This window comes from Nanorana parkeri, unplaced genomic scaffold (genome assembly GCF_000935625.1).
Source record: "Nanorana parkeri isolate BGI_ZX_2015 unplaced genomic scaffold, ASM93562v1 scaffold744, whole genome shotgun sequence".
Classification (NCBI taxonomy): domain Eukaryota; kingdom Metazoa; phylum Chordata; class Amphibia; order Anura; family Dicroglossidae; genus Nanorana; species Nanorana parkeri.
The window spans coordinates 318379-338637 of NW_017307012.1; the positions used below are offsets into that span (position 1 = coordinate 318379).

General features: G+C 40.5%; 1 protein-coding gene across 4 annotated transcripts in view; it reads left to right on the forward strand.

Annotated features, from left to right (window-relative positions):
• SPTBN1 (spectrin beta, non-erythrocytic 1) overlaps nucleotides 1-20259 on the forward strand; it is a 175362-nt gene that overhangs the window by 150973 nt on the left and 4130 nt on the right. For 2 of the 4 annotated variants that reach the window (XM_018564321.1, XM_018564322.1), the window contains 8 exons: nucleotides 694-1068; nucleotides 3347-3591; nucleotides 5276-5414; nucleotides 7365-7449; nucleotides 7933-8129; nucleotides 9346-9455; nucleotides 9544-9604; nucleotides 11189-11293. In XM_018564321.1, coding sequence (XP_018419823.1) covers nucleotides 694-1068; nucleotides 3347-3591; nucleotides 5276-5414; nucleotides 7365-7449; nucleotides 7933-8129; nucleotides 9346-9455; nucleotides 9544-9604; nucleotides 11189-11293 — 1317 coding nt within the window. Of the gene's footprint in view, nucleotides 1-693; nucleotides 1069-3346; nucleotides 3592-5275; nucleotides 5415-7364; nucleotides 7450-7932; nucleotides 8130-9345; nucleotides 9456-9543; nucleotides 9742-11188; nucleotides 11294-20259 lie in introns of those variants that run through there. The other 2 variants (XM_018564323.1, XM_018564324.1) reach the window with 2 other exon arrangements.

The following is a 20259-nucleotide window of genomic DNA, read 5'->3' on the forward strand; positions in this document are numbered from 1 at the left end:
CCTTGCAATCAGACTGTACTTTCTGCACTCTGATAGGAATATTAGAGCTACAATTCCCTTCATTCTCAACACCACACAGTATTAGTTGTCTGCCACTGTAAAACAAATTGAGTACGTGTCTAGATAATGCTGTTTTATCCTTTTGCCTATTGTATTTTCTGTTAGCCTAATCTTCATATGTTGAACGTATTTGTCAGGGAACAGTTATGCTGAATTAAAATACGTTCTATGTTATGTATTAGATTTTTGTAGTTTATAAGATTGTGAATAAATATCCACACATTTAATAAGGCAGCACAAAAAGCAGCAAGCAGTCAGATTGTAGTGTAGTCATACAAGTGATTTGGCTGCTTTAAGTCACTGCACTTAACCTTATTCAGAATGTCCAATATTGTGATGGTCGTTTGATCTAATATGATATCCTAGGGAAAACCTTCCCAAACAGGGCAGTTCTTTCTGTCTGCCCTGTCCTTTCTGGCTGAGTATTGGAGCAATGGTGCTGCCACAGAGACAAAAGTCTATGCTTGCCACACATGTGAAGGATCTTTTGTAACCTGTATCAGTCTGTTCTGTTGATGTACCAATCTTCTCTGTATGCATTTGTGTGCATTTTGACCATAGAGGATCAAAATCATTGCAATAATATTGGTGAAATGATAAGACTCAAACCCATATTTTCTTTTTTTTTTCCAGATGTTGCAAGAGAGGTTCAGAGAGTTTGCACGTGATACTGGGCACATTGGACAGGAGAGGGTGGACACTGTTAATCACATGGCAGATGACCTTATTAATTCTGGACATTCCGATGCTGCTACAATAGCAGAATGGAAGGATGGCCTGAACGAGGCCTGGGCAGACCTCCTGGAGCTGATTGACACCAGAACGCAGATACTGGCTGCCTCATACGAACTGCACAAATTCTATCATGATGCGAAGGAGATCCTTGGGCGCATACAGGATAAACAGAAGAAGCTTCCAGAGGAGCTGGGAAGAGATCAGAACACAGTTGAAACACTACAAAGAATGCACACCACATTCGAACATGACATTCAAGCACTGGGCACGCAGGTAAGCTGCATGAAGGTTTTTGGATATGGTCTCACCTCTCCGTGCCTCAAGCTAAAAATGTTTGACATGGATCGTACATACTGCTATAAGTTAGGCTAGCCGTATGTAGGGGAACACAGAAAATATTGTGGTGCAGGCCCCACCCCTAGGAAGCAAGCTACTAAGGCCTCATTCACACTGTTAAGAGCCGGCCCGTACAAATCCGTGCGGCATGCACGGCCGTATTGGGACGCTCCCGGGAAGGACAGATGCTGCGTGTGATTGCACGTAGCAGCCTGTTCTTCTCTATGGCAGTACGCCGCCGTACGCTCACCTCAACTGCACATCCGTGCAGGTGTCCGTACTCGTACGCAGACAGGATGGATCCTGTCTGCGTCTAAGCACAGACACCTACATGGATGTGCAGTTCAGGTGAGCGTGCGGCCGCGTACTGCCATAGAGAAGAACAGGCTGCTACGTGCAATCACACGCAGCATCTGTCCTTCCCGGAATCGGCCCAATACGGCCGTGCACACTGCACGGATCTGTATGGGCTGGCTCTTAACAAAGTGAATCAGGCCTAAGAAGCAGAAGTAATCTGCTCCATAAAACCACTGACTGTTCCCACCTTCTTTCATTTTTTTTTTTTAAATTGCTGTGATGGGAGATAAGGTCTTACACTGAAGCTCGTCATACACTATGCATGACTAAATAGGAAAAAAACCTCAATTTCTCTGTTCACATTAACAGCATGGATGGGGGAATCGCTCCTATTCCCGCTGGTCTGTTGTATTCTAACAGCAGTGGCTGTGCCTCTGTCAGAATACCCAAGCAGTGACTGCGGCTGATTGACTGCAGTCACTGTTCGGCTAAGATTTTTCTGACGGACTCCTTTGACAAAAGTCAGTTAAAGACTTCTGTTGAATGAGGGAGTGCCCGACAGCCCCACACACTGGTTGAATTCTGTCTGAGTCGGTAAGACTTGGTCAAAATTCAGCCAGTGTTTGGCCAGCTTGACAACTCCTGTTGCACGAGTACTAGTCTTTTGGTTTAGTTTTTCGCTCCCTTAGTCAAAAACTGTTTTAATCTTTGTCTGCCTGTCTATCCTCCAGAGCTGACAGGTTGATTTCCTCCCCTCTTCTACTGTCTGCTTTCCTTCTATGCCTCAGGTAGGAGGCTTGCCCTCCAATACACAACCTACAAACCATAGAGGTTGGTGAGAAGGAGCTCTCATCTGGGCATCCTGCAGCTTCTGTTGGATCACTCAAATTGCTTTATAAAGCAGAATTCAAGAGGTTCTTTTTATAAAATGCAAAGTGCAGTAACCTTTATGTAAATTCTTGTACAATCAGCCGCACAGAAACCGTTGTCCGTAAAAATCCAACTTTATTGTGGTAACACAGATAAAATCCAAACGTGTTATAGCAAATACATCATCATGACATCTCTCCCACACCAACGCCACTCACACGTTTCACCAGAAGGAGAGGCGTTGGTGTGGGAGAGATGTCATGCTGATGTATTTGCTATAACGTTTGAGTTTGGATTTTATCTGGGATGTTCCCACAATAAAGTTGGATTTTTATGGACAACGGTTTCTGTGCGGCTGATTGTACAAGAATTGCCAAAGAAGTGGGAGCACACTGTAGCCTGCACCCAGTGCATACATTTGACAGACAGTCAGAGGTGGAATTGAAGCGGTGAGTTCTTGGTCCTTTTTGGATATAACCTATATGTAAAAATTGATTTCATTTTTTATTTTACTGATTTAACCTCAGCAAATCTTGCTTTGAGTTACTACACTTTTGTGTTACCTTTGCACACTAAATTTTATTGAGCATTGGTCTAAACTTTCCTTTGTCTCAATACCTGTTGAAATGTAATTAGGGCTGAGTAACCAATAACCCTGTGAATGTACAAGGACAACAGTATAATGTTGCTCAGGTTACATCATTGCTTATTTTAACCCCAGGGTTCACGTGCTTTAGAACCCCTGGCACCTATGGTAGTTAAGCCACTGACCTGCTTTATGTTCTGTCTATCTTGTATGTTGTACACTCCATTGAGAGTGTGCTCAGGGTGAGGAAAAAGTCTCATTCGCCAGTGTCATACCAGCTGTCAATATTTCCCCTAATGAGATTCAGACTTTCAGATTCTTTAATTTTCATATGCAGAGCTGAATCCAGAAACAGATATGGAGCTTATATCAGATGCATACATGAGGCTCAATGTTTTCTATGTTGTTGTAAGAACAACCAGTTTATTTGTGTACCTGTAATGAGTATTTCTTAACTCACAGGTGAGGCAACTTCAAGAGGATGCTACACGGTTGCAGGCTGCTTATGCAGGAGACAAGGCCGATGATATTCAGAAGAGGGAGAGTGAGGTCCTGGAGGCCTGGAAAGCATTGTTGGATGCCTGTGAAGGCAGGCGGCTCCGTTTGGTGGACACGGGAGACAAATTCCGATTCTTCAGCTTGGTCCGTGACCTCATGCTCTGGATGGAAGATGTCATCCGACAGATTGAAGCCCAAGAAAAGCCAAGGTACAGCAGACCTGTATTACCTTACAGTGCAGCATATATACTTTTAATGTTATAGTGACATAAGGGTTCAAACTAGGGATGCACTGATACCGTTTTTTTGGTATCGAGTACGAGTACCAATATTTATGTTTTGGTACTCGCCGATACCGACCACTGATACCGGTACTTTCGCTAGCATGGAGCCAGCTTCTCAGGCAATGAGGAAGCCAGGCTGTGTGTCATTACATTGATTGCCCGGGAAGCCTGCTCCATGCTGATTGGCAGACTCGTTGATTTGTCTGGGAAGCCACCTTCCCAGCCATTCAGCATCGAGCCGCCTTCCCAACCTATCGGAAGCCGGGAATACTAGTATCGGTGCATCCCTAGTTCAAATCCAGGGGATGACTAACCGGGCAATGCAGCGTGTTGTGTACATCAGCATTTGTATATCGGTGTTCTGGAAATGTTCAAAATGAACGTATCATACTAAATATATAGGAAAGTTGCCACGGTCTATTTTAGAAACTTCCATTTCCCAAGCTGTTAAGCTGGCACCCCCGGGACTTGCAGTTGTTTAGAGGATGGCAATGGCATCATACATATATCTATTGTGAACTGTTCACTGTGCTCACATATACCTTAAACACTTCTCTCATGGCACAGTTTATATTAAAATAATAAAAGTAATATATACTGTATAATGCTAATGGAGTGGCTAGTGCTGATAGACAAGGAACAATTGCAGCAAGCATTAATTCATCACCATTTACTGATGACTCCTTTCCGAACCCTTTTCCCTTAGGTATCCACTTATCTTAAAATGAACCGCATCCACACAATAGGCCAGAAAACGTTTTAACAGTAAACATAAGGAAATGTCACATTCGTTAACCCCCCTTTAAGTATGTTCACATAGACCAAAGCACCCCTCATATGTAATAATGAAATATTGTAATACTATAGTTACTGACCCATGGTCATTCAGTGAAGGTTTTGTAATGTTCAGTCCCTCACAATAAAATACTGTTCTTTTATTTGGTTATTGAATGAACCCCCCTTTTCCCCAGAGCCATACCTTCATCTACTGAAAATGAATTTAGTTTTTTCACTACATTAACATTGAGCAGACAACCCTAACTTGTTTTTTTTAAAGCTTGAGCTAAATCTGTAAAATCTTTGCAGGTGTTTCTACTTCCATCAGTGCATCCAATATTAAAACCTTTCTATCTTTGTTTTGGAATGCTTTTAGTAGAGTTTCATTTGAGGAGCTGACGTTTTTTAGTTTGTACACGAGGTAAAATGGCAGGAACAAAGAATGTATTCTGAAATATGTATGTAAAGTATGTCCTTTCTCTGCTGACCTTGGATTATTTGCTCTTGCATTCATATGTAGGATGGGCAGCTAAAACATTTCTCTGTATAACAAAGATTGTAAGAACATTTACATAAGGAAACAGATACAAAATATCAGTTTGACCGTACAAAAGAAAAAACGCCTTTTCCCTTGAAGAAAGTCTCGGCTTCTCTCTATTATATTGAGTTTTGATAAGCTTCTGGAAAATATGCACACACATATATGTAGCTGTCTGCACAAACCAGGTTTTATTTCCAGATTACTGGCTATTACTACCCCACAGTACACCGGATTCTAACTTTCCTACATTTTGTAGAGCTGTATGATTCATTGTGCTGTTTGTCGTTGCAGGGATGTTTCTTCAGTAGAACTGCTAATGAATAATCACCAGGGCATTAAAGCAGAAATTGATGCCCGGAATGACAGCTTTACTACATGCATTGAGCTTGGCAAGTCTCTGCTGGCGAGGCAGCACTATGCAACAGAAGAGGTAATCCGCCCAGATAATTTATAGCTCAGCTGCATTGCAGATCTGCATGTGCTTGGCTGCTGCAAAGACAAACACCATCATCAGAACGAGGGTTGGCTGGTGTCTTTCTTATGCTTAGTATTTCTACTGTAGTAGAACTTCTACAGCATTTACTGCCTATTGCACTGTATTCCTGCTCCCACTGTGTTTATGACTGCTGTATCTCTAGATTACGGAAATCATTAACTCTCTCTGAAAAATAAAATGCTTACATTTTATGGTCCACTATATTAGTAAAGACTTTTAAGTTTAGCCTTTATGTGCAAATCTGTCTCAGCATTTTGTAGCATTATATAAAAGGAAGAATAAGGGCTCGGCTTCTAAGAAGTAATAGGAATGTTTCTTATTTGCTCATTTATCCTCAATTCTGAATACCAACAAGAAGAATAGGCACAGGTACCTAGTTTGTGAGGGTGATATGCCTTGGACTAAATACTGGCCATGTGTCCAACAAAGGAAAGTGTTTTTTGTTAATGGACACTCTGCCAGGTTGATCATACCATCCATCCAGCTGCTGCAGCAGATAGGGGGAAGAAGGCTACCCTAGAGCTTTACGTGCTCACTGCCTGGGTAACAGACTATAGGGTGTACATTTGGTGTGGAAATGCACCTTGTGGACCGCTGTAGAAGGAGGTGGGATCAGCACAACAAGAATGTATCGGAGATGTTCTGATTGTGTTGTGGGTAGAGCTTTTGGGCCAGAACTAAGGTGGGAGGCATGCTTGTGGAACAGTGATCTGGCTTTTCCATGTGTTTTTTTTTGGTTTTTTTTGGCCACCCCTGAAATAATCTTATTATACCAAACTCTAACATCTGCGATTTCATCCTACTGGCTAGTAACAATTTTGGGGGTGAACACTGAGAACTATAGGTTATATTCTGGAAGTCCCACAGTTCTTCATTTTAAAGCTTACATTCTGCATGTAATTGATGGGGGTTACATCAGCCCCACTCTCCTATGTAGCAAGCAGCACTGTTGGCAACACAGCCGTCCCTGTCTTTAAATGTGTCTGAAGAAAGTACTACCACATATCAAGTCATGTCTTTGCTCAATGTTCTCGTGAGGATCAAAGAAGTTGTTTCATTGTCTCTTGTCATCACTTAGAAAAACACATTCTGTTAGTAGTGTCTGTCTTCAATTCTCCCTTTTTTCTAAAAGTAGAAAGAAAAGAGCAGAATAGTTAAGGTCTTTTGTTTGTCCATATGAGCTAATGTTAAACAGTTTTTTTCTTTCATGTTTTAAAACTCATGAGGCAGTATGGAGCCATCTGGTTTTAGTTATCTTAATATTGCACACTTTAAGGATGGCAAAAGAGAGAGTTACTTGATAATGCCAAAACTCGACCCCAGTCTGCTTCATATATTGCGTTTACCTCTCTTAAAGTGAATCTTTCCTTCGCCCTTGCTGGGCAAAGTGATAGGTTCCCTTCGCACCCCACACATATATTTACTTTATTTTCACTCCCCTGCCATTCCATTTAGCCCCTTGTACATGGCTGACTGCCTCCCCATCTACATGTAACAACACTGGGCCAATCACCAGCATTGTCACAAGGAGAGTAAAATGCTCTTCCTTTCCCAGAAGTACCAGGTATTTTCTTTGTACCCTACATCTGAACGGAGCAGCAGAAGAGGGAAGCAAAGTGGAGTATAAACTTCTGGGGAGCTATCTGTAAAAAATAAGTCAAGGCAACTGGACTTGCTGTATTTTTCTTGAAGACGTTTCACTGGTCATCCAACCAGCTTTCTCAATCCAGAATGACTTGAGTTCTGGGGAACTGTGCTTTAAAGCTAACCAATTGCTTTGCTTAATGTAATGGTATTCTGACTGCAGCTTGCAATGTTCTCTTACCATACACATTCATTTTGGTTCATTCAGCTTACTTTTGGTGTCTTCTGTTTTACACATAGATAAAAGAAAAATTATTACAATTGACCGAGAAGAGAAAAGACATGATTGACAAGTGGGAAGACCGATGGGAATGGCTGAGACTGAGTAAGATTGTGTTTTAATCCTGTGTACACAATCTCTAACACGCACACAGACACACACCCCAGACAATCATGATTCATTCATTTATATGATTCTATTCATAAAGTGAATACAAAATGTGAATTTTCACCTGATTTTGCGACTCTGTTCACTGTTGCCTACTTGCGACTATGTAAAAATAAAGCCACAGTGGCAGAGTGTGTTCTGTATTCTAGAAATGTAAAAAAAGCCCCAAATGCAGAACCAAATCTCTATAAAGTCCTGATATACTTTATATCGGTCACCATAAATACTTGAAGTGAAAGCTATGTGGCCTTTCTTCTCATATTTTAGGGACCCACTGGCAATACTCTTATGAGTGTGATGCCAACACTTTAATATGTTGGCACATTGTCATGCCCAAAAAGCAAACCTTTGTTTTCCTGTTGTCACTTTCCCAGTTCCATTTATAGTGCAAATAGTTCATTCTTGTTCATTTGTTGCCAGTTCTGGAGGTGCACCAGTTTTCCCGGGACGCCTGTGTCGCCGAGGCCTGGTTGCTGGGACAGGAGCCATACCTGTCAAGTCGTGAAATAGGCCAGAGCGTAGCTGAAGTGGAAAAACTAATCAAGAGGCACGAGGCATTTGAGAAATCAGCAGCTACTTGGGATGAAAGGTTTTCAGCCTTGGAAAGACTTACAACGGTATTTTCCCCCTTTTATTACATTTTCCAGCACTGAACGTATGTAAATCACTGAAATTGTACAACAGTAACTTTGCATGACAGTTTACATTTTTTATTGTCTTGGAAAGGTATTTCAATGATCTTCAGTATAAACTCTTTCACAGTAATTGTCAACTGTGGAAAAAAAAACTGAATTTGTTTTTATAGTGTATATACAATAATCTTGAATATATCACAAGTATGTATTAAAATGCATACACATATATATATTCTCTAGATAACATAAGAACTTACCATGAATGTCCCATGTTCTTCCAAGTGCCAAAGTTTTATGTAACTACTAATCTGAAAATTTGTGACGCATTATTTATTGTGCAGTGTCCCCGGGCCAAGCATTTTGCTGGGTCAATCTGCAGTACATGGGATTTGGGAAGGAGCTCGGCAACCTCTTGATATCTGTAGAGAACCATCCCCATGACCCGACAAATTGCTCCAGCCAAGGATGGATCTCTGTAGCAGAAGGAGAATACGTCCTTATCGTTTACAGCTTTTTTTTTTAATGTTTAACTCATATGGGTGAGATGTTGTGTAGTGTATGTGTCCTGTACACGCCCCATACAATGTTTTTGCTTAGCAGTTAGTGAATCGCTAAATATTTGAACACTGTTAATTAAACTGTTCTCCTTCTCTTAATATCTTTGCCATCCAAAATATTTAAACCTAGCTTCAGTCACCGAATGAGAGACATTGTCCTGACAACCTCCATTTTCATAGTCTTACCTTCACTTTCCTGCTACAGTATTTGTTGAAAGTAGCCTAAATATGACTGTGCAGTCCATTATGCACCAGAGCTATACTCGGTGCACTCAGTAATCAGCACGTCTGACAAGTCTCCTGTCTTTTTCTGCAATACAAGTCTAGGGGACGACACTTGTAATTATGGACGTGGCTGCTACTCCGCTCTGCCAGTGTAGTGCACTTGAGTGCGCGGCCAGAACAGCAACATTTTCACTGACGGAAAATATATTTTAAGGCATTTTGTAGCAAATTCATTCATGGGTATGGTGCTACACAGAGGTAAACTATAATACTTCAGTTAGGCTTTACAGTACAAGAACACCCAGAACTGACTAATTTGCCTGGAAAGACAAACTTAGCAATAGAACTTTAGTTTGTTTTTTATCTGTCTTGGGAGGTGAAGTAAAATCCCGGTTTCATTTGGTCTGTCATTCTAGCTGGAATTATTGGAAGTTCGTCGACTTCAAGAGGAAGAGGAGAGGAAGCGCAAGCCTCCCACGCCTGAGTTGAGTCCAAAGGTGTCAGAAGAAGATTCACCACAGCAGTGGTAAGAGATTTGTGCATTTGCTTGGTGCCAGTAACCGAGGGCACTCGGCAATATCTCATGTTTGTGTCTTTTCTTTTTTTTTTTTAAGGGACGGAAAAGAAGAACAGATTTCTCAGAACGGATTGCCATCAGACCAAGATTCTCCACGGGTTAGTTACCGATCACAAACCTACCAAAACTACAAAAACTTTAATAGCCGAAGAGCAGCCAATGACCGGCAGTGGTCTGAACTGTGAGCCTTTCAACCCTGAACACACGGGTCTAGTGCTCGTCATCCTAAACTGATTGAAATGAGCTCTTAATAACATTTAATAATCTAGATATCATGTTTATCGGACTTTACTAATGAAAGGTACTATTTGTAAGTTGATGTATTTTGCTAGGTATGAGCAGGAAATGTTTTATCCTTAGCAGATGACAGATGGCTACAACCAGGGGTTTCATGGGAACTGTAGAGTGTAATCACATGTGCGGTACGCTAGGTAAGGCTTTACAAAGGTCACTATGGAGAGGAAAAAAACCGCAATAACAATAGGTGTTGTCCATAGAAGCCAGTCTGCTTCTCTTTCATAATCTGTTCTACATAACAAAAAGCTGGAATGTGATAGGCTTCCATGGGCAACACCTTCACTTTCGGTCATCTGATGGTAAGCGTGCAAGTTGTGTTGTTTTTTAATTTTTTTAGGAGCTCCCTAAGTGTTGATCCTCTACATAAAAGTACAAGTGTGATATCACATATTGCCCACCAAGCATGTTTCTTTTTCTGGCCATACAAGTAACAATAAAATTCAGTATAAGGATTGGTTCTCTAAAAGAACCGTATAATTTAGAAAACGTGGTTAAGTGTGATTTATTCTCCTAAAAAGTCTGGGTGAGAAACCCAATCAGTTGAACTAAATATTTCTTTGTTCTGTCAAATGAAGTCTGATCTGCAATCAATCAATTCATCCTTTATTGTTATGTGTATGGCCAGCCTTAGTTATAACATGTCAAGTATGAGGTGGGAATACTCTGGAAGAAAGTTTATGCTGCAGAGTCATGTCTTTGATTGACATTCCAGCTATGGGGCTGGATTAACATTTGATCACATAGAGCAATGGTATTATATTTGGCAGCCAGCTGGCATTCCTTTAGGAATAGTTAGATAAATGAATGGTAATTTCTGATTTGTACAAACACATTTGGGGAAAAAATAGGTATTATGTCCTTAGCAGATGATCAGGATCCATCTTTATTCTTTGGAAACTGGTTGCTATGAGAAACAGTTCAATCTTCACCCAGTTTTTATAAATGCCCCTCTTAATCTTATTAATGCATCAGTAGCATAACTTCGTTTCTAACATTTACTTGTTTAACAAAAAATATATATTTATACATATGTTATTTGAAGTAGTTTGTACTTCCAAGCCATAAAATGAAGTGGAAATATACATAGTTCAAAGTGTTACTATTCTTGCACAAACAACATGGTACACAGTATATTAGTTTATGAATAACCTTTTAATTTAATGTTAAATTTACGTTAATGTTACAGACAGTTATAACTTTTGAATATATCAAATTTAAACAGATTTTAAAAATGTAACCAACTAGTGAAATTGTAAGCAGTCTTTTATCCGTCTAATTCACTGACCGTCCCTGCAGATAAGTTCATTGTTCTGTTGAGTGGCTTTATTTCATCTACATTGCTGGAGAATAGAAGGGGAAAGGGTAATGTGTGTTTTGTCCCATAGATGGAACTGGAGAGCACTGTTGGTTTGTATTCTGATGGTGCACATACAGCAGAACAAGTACATGAGTTTGTACCTGACGAGCCGCAGTCCCCTCCATTGGTAAACATACGTGACGTTAGTGTCCTGATCCCTATAAACCAAACAAGATCAATTCAAAAATGCACCTTAAAGTGTATGTAAACCCAAAATCTATATCATACTTCACTGTATGCCATTTAAAAAGCAAATATTTTCTGTGAATCTGTTGCATGGTTTGTTACCTGGAAATCCTGGCAGTAACAGCACTTCCTTTTCTCAAACTGACATTAAGTCACTGCCTATCCGGTCCATAGGAGGCATGTGCAGACTAGATAGGCAGCCCAACAACCAACTGAAGACGTGCACATGGCAGGCTGGTGTTGATTGCAAGGGAGCAGCTTGGTGTCGTCAGCTTGAAACAGAAAATGCTGCTACTGGCCGGTCTGTAAAAAATCAATCTAGGCAACTGGACTTGCTGTGTATTTCCTGAAGATGTTTCGCTGCTCATCTAACTAGCTTTCTCAATTCAGAATGAGAACGATAAATTGAGTAAACTAGTCGGATGTATAAGAAATATACAGCAGTCCAGTTGCCTTGATTTATTTTTTACAGATATATCATAGTTACAAAGTTGGGTTGAAAGGACACATGTCCATCGATTTCAACCTATAGAGATATGAAAAGAAAAAAAGCCTAAACAGAATGCTATGCCCACAATTACCCACTGTTGACCACTGTTGACCTGGATGAATGAGAACCTTCATGTTACTGGCAGAATCTCCAGGCAGTAAACTTTGCAAAAAAAAGATTTTCATAAGAATATAATATACAATGAGGCCAAACATACAAAAAATTCGATTTTGGGTTTACACACATTTTAAAGTAATTCTCACCATCAGATCTTAAATCACTGGTATTTGGGAGGGTCGATAATTCCTACAATTGATTTGATAATTTCATTTATTTAATTTGTATTTCATTTGATTCTTTTCAGTCATGTCTGCATTATAATTTGTTATTGCCATGTTTCTGCACCCTGTATATTGGTTTATCAGTTGCTGCCAGCCTGGGGAGGCTGTGTCATCCCGTTTTATCTGATTCCACGAAAGGCCCGGAATAGCACAACGATAGTTTATTAAGATTAGGGTCATAGAGCAGTATTTTTTATTCAGTGAAATATTGGGATACTGAGGTGTCAGCAGTGTAGCTACTGGTTTCAATTTGGTGATCTGGTGGAAAAACCTATCAGTATGAGTGAGTACATGATTATTATTATTTGTATTGTACAGGACTTATAGAACGCCAACAGTTTGCACAGCTCTTAACAATATAAAAGGAGAAAGTATAGTTACAATACTGTTCAAGGGTTTGGAGGGCCCATCTGATCACTAGGACCAAGTTAGGTTATCCATCTCCCTCCTTACAGTGCAGGGGTAGGCGCACTCTCACCCTCCAGCTCTGATGAAACTACAAATCCAATCATGCATCTGGGTTTATTTGATGCTGTATATCAGAAAACATTGATGTGCCTTGGCCTGTATCACCCAGTGTGAAATCAATTTCCAGTAGCCTGAAGTGGTCAGCACACCCCTGGTTGGTATGGATTATTTGAAGAATAGGCATTATTTACTCCATTTTGAAGAAACTACTGTTCTTGCTACCCAAAACAAATATATTTGTAGTTCTCCCATACTGAGAGATGATTGTTTGCTATAGGCAGCAGGGACAATGTTTCTTTCAGAATGTGATCAGTTGGCCTAGTTGTGCGTGGGGAGTGTGTGTGTGAAAAAATCAAACCTGGAAAATGATGTTTTGGAGAAATGCATTTCACTTATCTGGCTTGTTTTCCTCATCTTGGTTCTCTTCCTGTATATTCACTCATGTTACTTCACATTTATTCCAAATTCATCCTCTAATTTTATATTTTTCATTTGTTTCCTAATGGTCAACATCAGGATCAAAGTCATATAACAAATGTATTCTATCAGTTTTCTCTTTTTCATAGCGCATGTCATTTTCTTCTGTCAGGAAAGCATTATGTAGCTGCTTATCTATGTTTTCAGCGCTTCCCAACATTGGGTCTCTGTGCCTTTTGTCAAATTCTTTTTAGAATAAAATGGATTCAATCTACATCGGAGATACAGAATTTATAGAACTATTTTATAGACATTGCACTTGTGGCCTCAATATATACCACGAGAAGCCATTTTGTGTGCCGGACCAGCAGGAGAATGTGGCTACTCGGGTCACTGGAGACCGGGGGCTGCAATGGGTCACTTGTGTAAGAAAGTCCAAGTTCCAAAGCAACCAATCAGTGGCGTCTTCATGTTTCTCACAGATTACTATGGGGGTCTATTCACACAAGGGTGAAGAGTTTGGAGAAGGCAGGAGAATTGAACAATCTAGGACAACATAGCTGAACTGGAAAGTGAGCTGAATTGGAGAATTTTTCCAAATCGGCTATTTTGCCCTAGATTGTTCACTTCTCCAAACTCTTCACCCTTTTGTGAATAGACCCCTAAGTCTCTGTTCACAAATAGGTATTATGTCTCTCAAAGGTAAGCACAAAAAAACATTTAAGACAAGAAATCCCATTCATTTCTATGGCCCCTGTTCACACCTTGGTGTTTTTTTTGTCACAAGCAGAAAAACGCCTGACGCTGGAAAAAGCACATAAGCTACTTTCTGGCTGATTACAGCACTATAGGACATTACAGTCCTATAGACCAGTGGTTCTCAACCTGTGTAACCTCGGGACCCACATGTTTCCTTGGTCATTAAGGCGTGACCCAAAAATGATTTCATTTCTGAAACATTTAAATTTATTACACAAAACAACTTGTGCAGTATTCAGAAACATTATATATATAATATATATATATAAACATTTTGAACAGTAAACAACTGAAAGTAAATGAATTTAAAAAAATTTACAAAATTATAAAGAATAAAAGTGAAATATTTAAAAAAATTTAAATAAAAACGTGTGGGGGTGGCGGTTGCGGGGTACAGTCCCAGTGGATGTTTATATAAGGGGGGGGAAATGTCTGCCCCGGGCGCCCATAACTCTGGTTACGCCACTGATACTGATGGACATTATGTATACCCTCCCCAGCTTCTGCACTGACAGAGGACAATATGACAGGGGACACTGATGGACATTATGTATTCTGAGCCCAGTCTGTGTAATAACATTAATTGTGTATTTAATTAACATACATTATGACAGGGGACAGTGATGGATATACATGATGGATATTATGTGGGCTTGGAATGCATAATATCCATCAGTGTCCCCTGTCCTGCCACAGTGCACATCTCCCTATCTGCCTGCCTACCTTTCTCTGATTCCCGCCGACTGAACTATCTGGACTGGAGAGTACAGTAGATACAGCGGCGGATTGATATCTGCTGTACTCTCCAGTGCAGACCGGAACTATAACTTAATTGTCGGGCGCCGCGGCTCCTGATATTAAAGCGCCGGCCCGAAAGTGAGGAAATAGTCCCCTCTCTCCCCGGGCCATACCACTTTATCGGAGAGGCCGGGAGAGAGGGGACAGTTTGACATTATGAGGTTCCACAGGCTGAACCACAAATTCCCCCTCTAGTTCTCTCTAATGCAGATGGGCCGGTCTATGCAGACATGACGCCGCGACCCACTGCAGAGGGTGTCACGACCCACCTTTGGGTCGCGACCCACGAGTTGAGAACCACTGCTATAGACGTTAACGGCAATCCTTGTGCAACAAAATGCTTGAAACGCGTGTTTCCAGGCGTTTTCCCATTGAAGTCTATGGGACCAAAAAGTAGCTCATGTACATTTTCCAAGGACTGGCGGTTTTCTGCTTGCAACAGAACACTTAGCTGTGAACAGTGGCCATAGAAATGAGTGTCTTGAGTGTTTTGTCACGCTTTGCTTTGAGCTACAAAACATCTAGGTGTGAGCAGAGCCTAAATGAAAGGGAGAAGCTGATTGGTGTCTGAGGGAAAAGGAGGGTGACCTCATCCATATCCTTTTTATGCTTGTGGCCCATAGCTCCGATAACATTTCACTTCAGTAATATCACTGGTTCCCAATGAACCAATCGGCCACATTGTTGTGAAGAAACCATTCTTTCTTCAGCTCACAAAATGGCTGCTTAGTGTATGGATAATATGTCAATGATGCGTTCATAGATATATTTTTATTTTCTGAAACATATGATTATTTACAATAATTTATTTGATTTTTACAATTCAACATGTGTTTTGCCAGAGACAAAAGATTATTTATTTGTACAAAAAGTCATATATAAATATTGGGTGCAGAGACTCCAGTCTGTCAATTGGTTGCAGTACAGCTTTGCACCGATATAGCACATGTTGAAGCCTTGCCAGCAGCCATGATACTGCATGTAACCCCTGAGTCATATCACCAGCACCATGACTGCAAGTCACTGATTATAGGCAACTAACATCCGTCTGAATTAAATCATTGCTGTGTGTTTTACATCCTTAAAGTTTGTTTCATTGTTTGTGCTTTATTTTTGTTTGCATGCTTAAAGCATGTCCAATTAAAGTTTATTTGCTTGTTTATTTCTAAATGTTTTAGTACATTTGTGTATTAATTGTTGTCATGTGAGCTTACCTTTTCATTTGTGCTGTTTGTTAACATTGCTAGAAAAGACATTTTATAAACCCCAAGCTGTGTAAAAAAGTAAACTGTCTGTGGCTGTGCTGCACACAGCACATCATTAGATACTCCAATTCATTCCTAAACCTACACTGGATAAATGCTATGACCAGCACAGACAATATACAGTACATAGTGTTAGCAGCTGTAGAAGTGTAATTTTAGTGTTTTTGTGAAATATTCTGCATTGGATTTAGTGATACATCATCCACACATTTAATAATGCGTGACCTTATCTAGCATTCATCAAATACGCTTCTTTATATAGAGGAAAGAACAATGATGTACTATCACTGAACATAACCATGTCGGATATTATTCTCAGGAATTGTGCTTTAGTCAAATTGAGGAAAGAGGATTCGTAATTGGCGCTGTGCACAGGAGAGCTCTTTGTGCCATGCTACATGATGAGACATTTTGTAGTTTGTTCAGCAAGTCAGAATATTGCAAAATAGTCAGCTGATGTATCTTCTGCAGCAGTGAAGTATATGAATGTATTCATCTGTCTTAGGTTTTTTTTGGTAAGGGTTCAGCTAAACATGAGATTGTTAAAGCCCAACTCCAGCCAATGGTTTTCTTTTAGAGAAAGTGGTTAAGAACCCCTAAGGACAAGAAGCGATATGAAACCTCGGCAAAAGGATGGATATAGCTTTTGTAAATGGGACGTTTTCGACTGTCGGGTTTATTACTGCTCATTCACCTTGTTGTCACCAGGACAGGAAGTGAGCGAAGTAGACCGCCACTGTTAAAACTCAAGTCACTAGCTGGGAACTAGTTTGCAATTTCACTCTGACTTGCTGCATGCTTGCTCCAGGTCTGTGACTACCAGGCAACTAGCATTTTTAAACAAATAGGCCATTGCATGACTATGTACAGGTTTCCTCAAAACATATAATGCATAGTTTTGCCCTAACATCACCACCACCTAGTTAATACTCATTTTGCAGATATGTTTCTTTTCTATAGAATATACAGTGGTCTGCACTTAGTATGCTCATATGGCCAAATTCATTTCTGTGACTGGAGGAACATGCTGTTTGTGGGAGCTAGCATCTGATTGTATGCTGCCCTCTAAATTTGGCGTTGGGTACCCCGCAGTCCTCCCACTATGTACGGACTGCTATTACTTCATAATGTGCTAAAGTTTATAGTTCCTTACCAGCTGGATGGCTCAGGTTACTGGTCCCTGCTGCATGCTCAGGCAGAAAACTGCTGAAGCTTTGTAGCTTTGCTTTAACAGGTATAACAAGTCAGTAATTTATAGATGTACATCAGTTTGGCCCACATAATCCTTCATTTATCAGTGAAACAAAAACTGTTTGTGCCACCTATAGCAACCAGTCAGACACATAAAGCTCTTTGAGGCACATTGAGAAATGAAGACCAGAAAGGTTGTCTTTTCAGTGTCTCAGGTTGGTGTATGCAAACAGTGGAAGCTAGGGAAAGATACCCCTAACAATTAAATTAGTTTTAAACATTTAACAAGACAGCGGTTCCGTTTTCTCCCAAGACTTCCACTCTTCAGGCTTTGTTAACACTATTCCAGCCTTAAACTTCCACTACAGCCGTGATGTGATGACTGTTACCTGTTTTGATAAAAGCCAGATATAGCTGAAGGTCCAGGCTGCAAAAGTGGTGGGATTTTCCTATGCAACCACCTAAGTTAGTAATGGTAGGAGATGGGAATGTACCGATACTGGTATAGGTGCCGATACTGAGCATTTGGGGGAGTACTTGTACTTACCCTGATACTGGAACTGCCGGTTAGAGGGAGAGTCCCTCTGACCGGCAGTGCCGCAAGGGAGCACAGAGCTGTCTTCACGGCCAATCAGGAAGCTGGGCGGCAGGTCATGACCCGATTTCCTGATTTGGCTAGGAAGCTGGCTTCATGCTGCCTAGCGACACTGCAAGGCAGCCTGGCTTCCGGGCCCACACTACCTCGAGATGCTGATATTGGTACTCTTTATCGGCAAGTACTGATAAGAAAATGTCGGTACTCGGTACCGAAAAACTGGTATTGGTGCATTCCTAGTAGGAGATAAAGGGGTTTTGCCATTGAGGGACGCATATTTATTAATTTTTTTATACCAAAGTCCCTGACGTGCTTCTTTTATTTTATGCCCATTATTTAGTTCTAAATTGTGTTTCCCTCTTCAGTGATAAAAACCTCTTTGGAAAGTGCCACTACTTGAGTTAGAGAATGTGGTCTCTCTTGTCCATGACCATTCTACATCCTAACATGTGCAAAGCTGTCTGATATACACCCTAGATATGTTGTTACCTGTTGTTTTGTGCTGTGACTCCATGTTAGCCGATCAGGTGAAGAATGTGTGAAGGCAGTCAACCAGCCTTTCCCATATTGAGTCTTGAATCTCATGAATCAAATGCAAGACTTTTCAACAAGCGCTCATTACTTTCATTTTCGTCTTGCTGCCTGCTATTAATTACCTAAGCAGCATTTTGAGTTTTCCAGGGTAAACTAACATTTTCCCCCTGTTTGTAGACTTTTACATGTAGCAACACAGTGAGGTCCCCCCTCCCACTCTTACAAGAAACAACAATTCAGATTGTAGTACTTGTAGTACTACCTGCAGGTAAAATCAAATCCATGATGTGCCATGACACTGTAAAACCAATTGCATCTCAAAGTTGAGAGCAAGGCCTTGCTTTTGCGTAGTCACCTCACTGGCCCCAAGTATTAATAAGCAAAGAAAGTTTTGTTGGTTGTTTGAGATCTTACAGTATACCCAAAAATATATGCTTTGTTAAAGCTGTAGATGTATTGCAGGTGTGACAGGGATGGCGTATTTTGTTTAATCTGCATATCTCAATAACCTTAAGGTGGTTATACATGGTCTGATCCTTTATCTTCTTTGCCAGCTCCCCTGCAACTTTTCAGCCCAACTTGGTTTGGCATATAGTTGGTAGAGATTGTTTAATTTTTCCACCTTTTGTACAAAGTAGAAAACGTCTGATAACAATGTCTGCTGACACTTGCAATAGTGCCCCCACCGTACCTGATTATCACAAGCAGTTCTTGATCCGTCATATTGTTTGTCTTAATCTGACCTTAGTCCCCTAATGGAGTGCCAACATGGGTTCCATTTTTGATTCAGTGCATGGTGGAAGGGGGGGCAAACTTGTGTTACTACACAACAGAGGTTAAAGTTTAGTTTAGCCAGGAGAACGCCTTAAAGCCATGGCTTCATGCTTCTTGTCAGTGAAAACTAGGACTGGCAGTGTTTGTAATGTACTAAACACAGTGAGTAGCACACAGCTTCCATAACTTGCTAATGGCATACTCCAGGCTGCGACAGTAATACTAAAAGGCAAAATAAATACAAAATAGCATATCAGAGTGTCATATGTGTAAAGAAAAGTTAATAGGAATCCATAACATAAGAATGGCTCCTGAGGAGGACGTCTCCAGCTTGACCAGTCAGCTGCTGGATAACGTGGCTCTCTAGACCGTCTCGGTCACAGCGGGCAGCAAGCAACATGACCAGCAAAGCACGAGATGGGCAAGGCCTTGGTTCTGTCTTTGTTTTGGGGGTAAATAGCTGTGTGGTGTTGAGTGATTGTACTGATTTCTTTTGTCCCTTCTTAACATCAATCCAGTTCACTTTATAATGACCAACAAAGTAACTCATGGTATCGATACAAAATTGTGTCTTACTATACCTAATTTCCCATCTACTCTCCTAAGAATCCAACCTAACCTGGGATGGAGGTTGTGGAAATGCATGGTGTTAATTCCGTTTTAATCTTTGCATGTATTTTGAATTAATTTTTTTACCTCTGGTAAAAAAAAGAGCATTTTCAGAAACATGCCGTGACCATTCGGTATCTGACAATGCTTGTGAAGATCTGTCCTATTGTAATGTTTAGCAGGCAGTTGGGTTTATATATTGACAGTACAAAGGACAATGTTGTGCAAAATCCCCTAGCAAGCAATCGGAATACTTTCAGCAAATAATGCGTAGTGTAATTAAAATCTGATTGGTTGCCATGGGTTACTGTACCCCACTGTTCTTGGCGCTATTATTCTAAAGCTCATAAAGGCTGACATATGCAGTCATGTCCGAGCATTCATGATAGCTTACTGTTTAATAAATATAAACGAAGAAAGGATTGAGGTACAGCTTTAATCTAACCTCTCACTTCTGACTCTGTTTTTTCCTGTCTACACTAATCACATTGATAAATCTATATTAATTTCCTTACTGTATACTGGTGGAAAAGCAGATTTGCTGTACCTCACTCCTCTTCAGGTGAGCTGTTGGCAGCTATGTTAAATAGCTTGTGCACAGCCATCTTAACTCTTGCTGATGGTCTAAAGGCATGTATATCATATGTGAATAAACTTGTCTTCTGGTGGTCC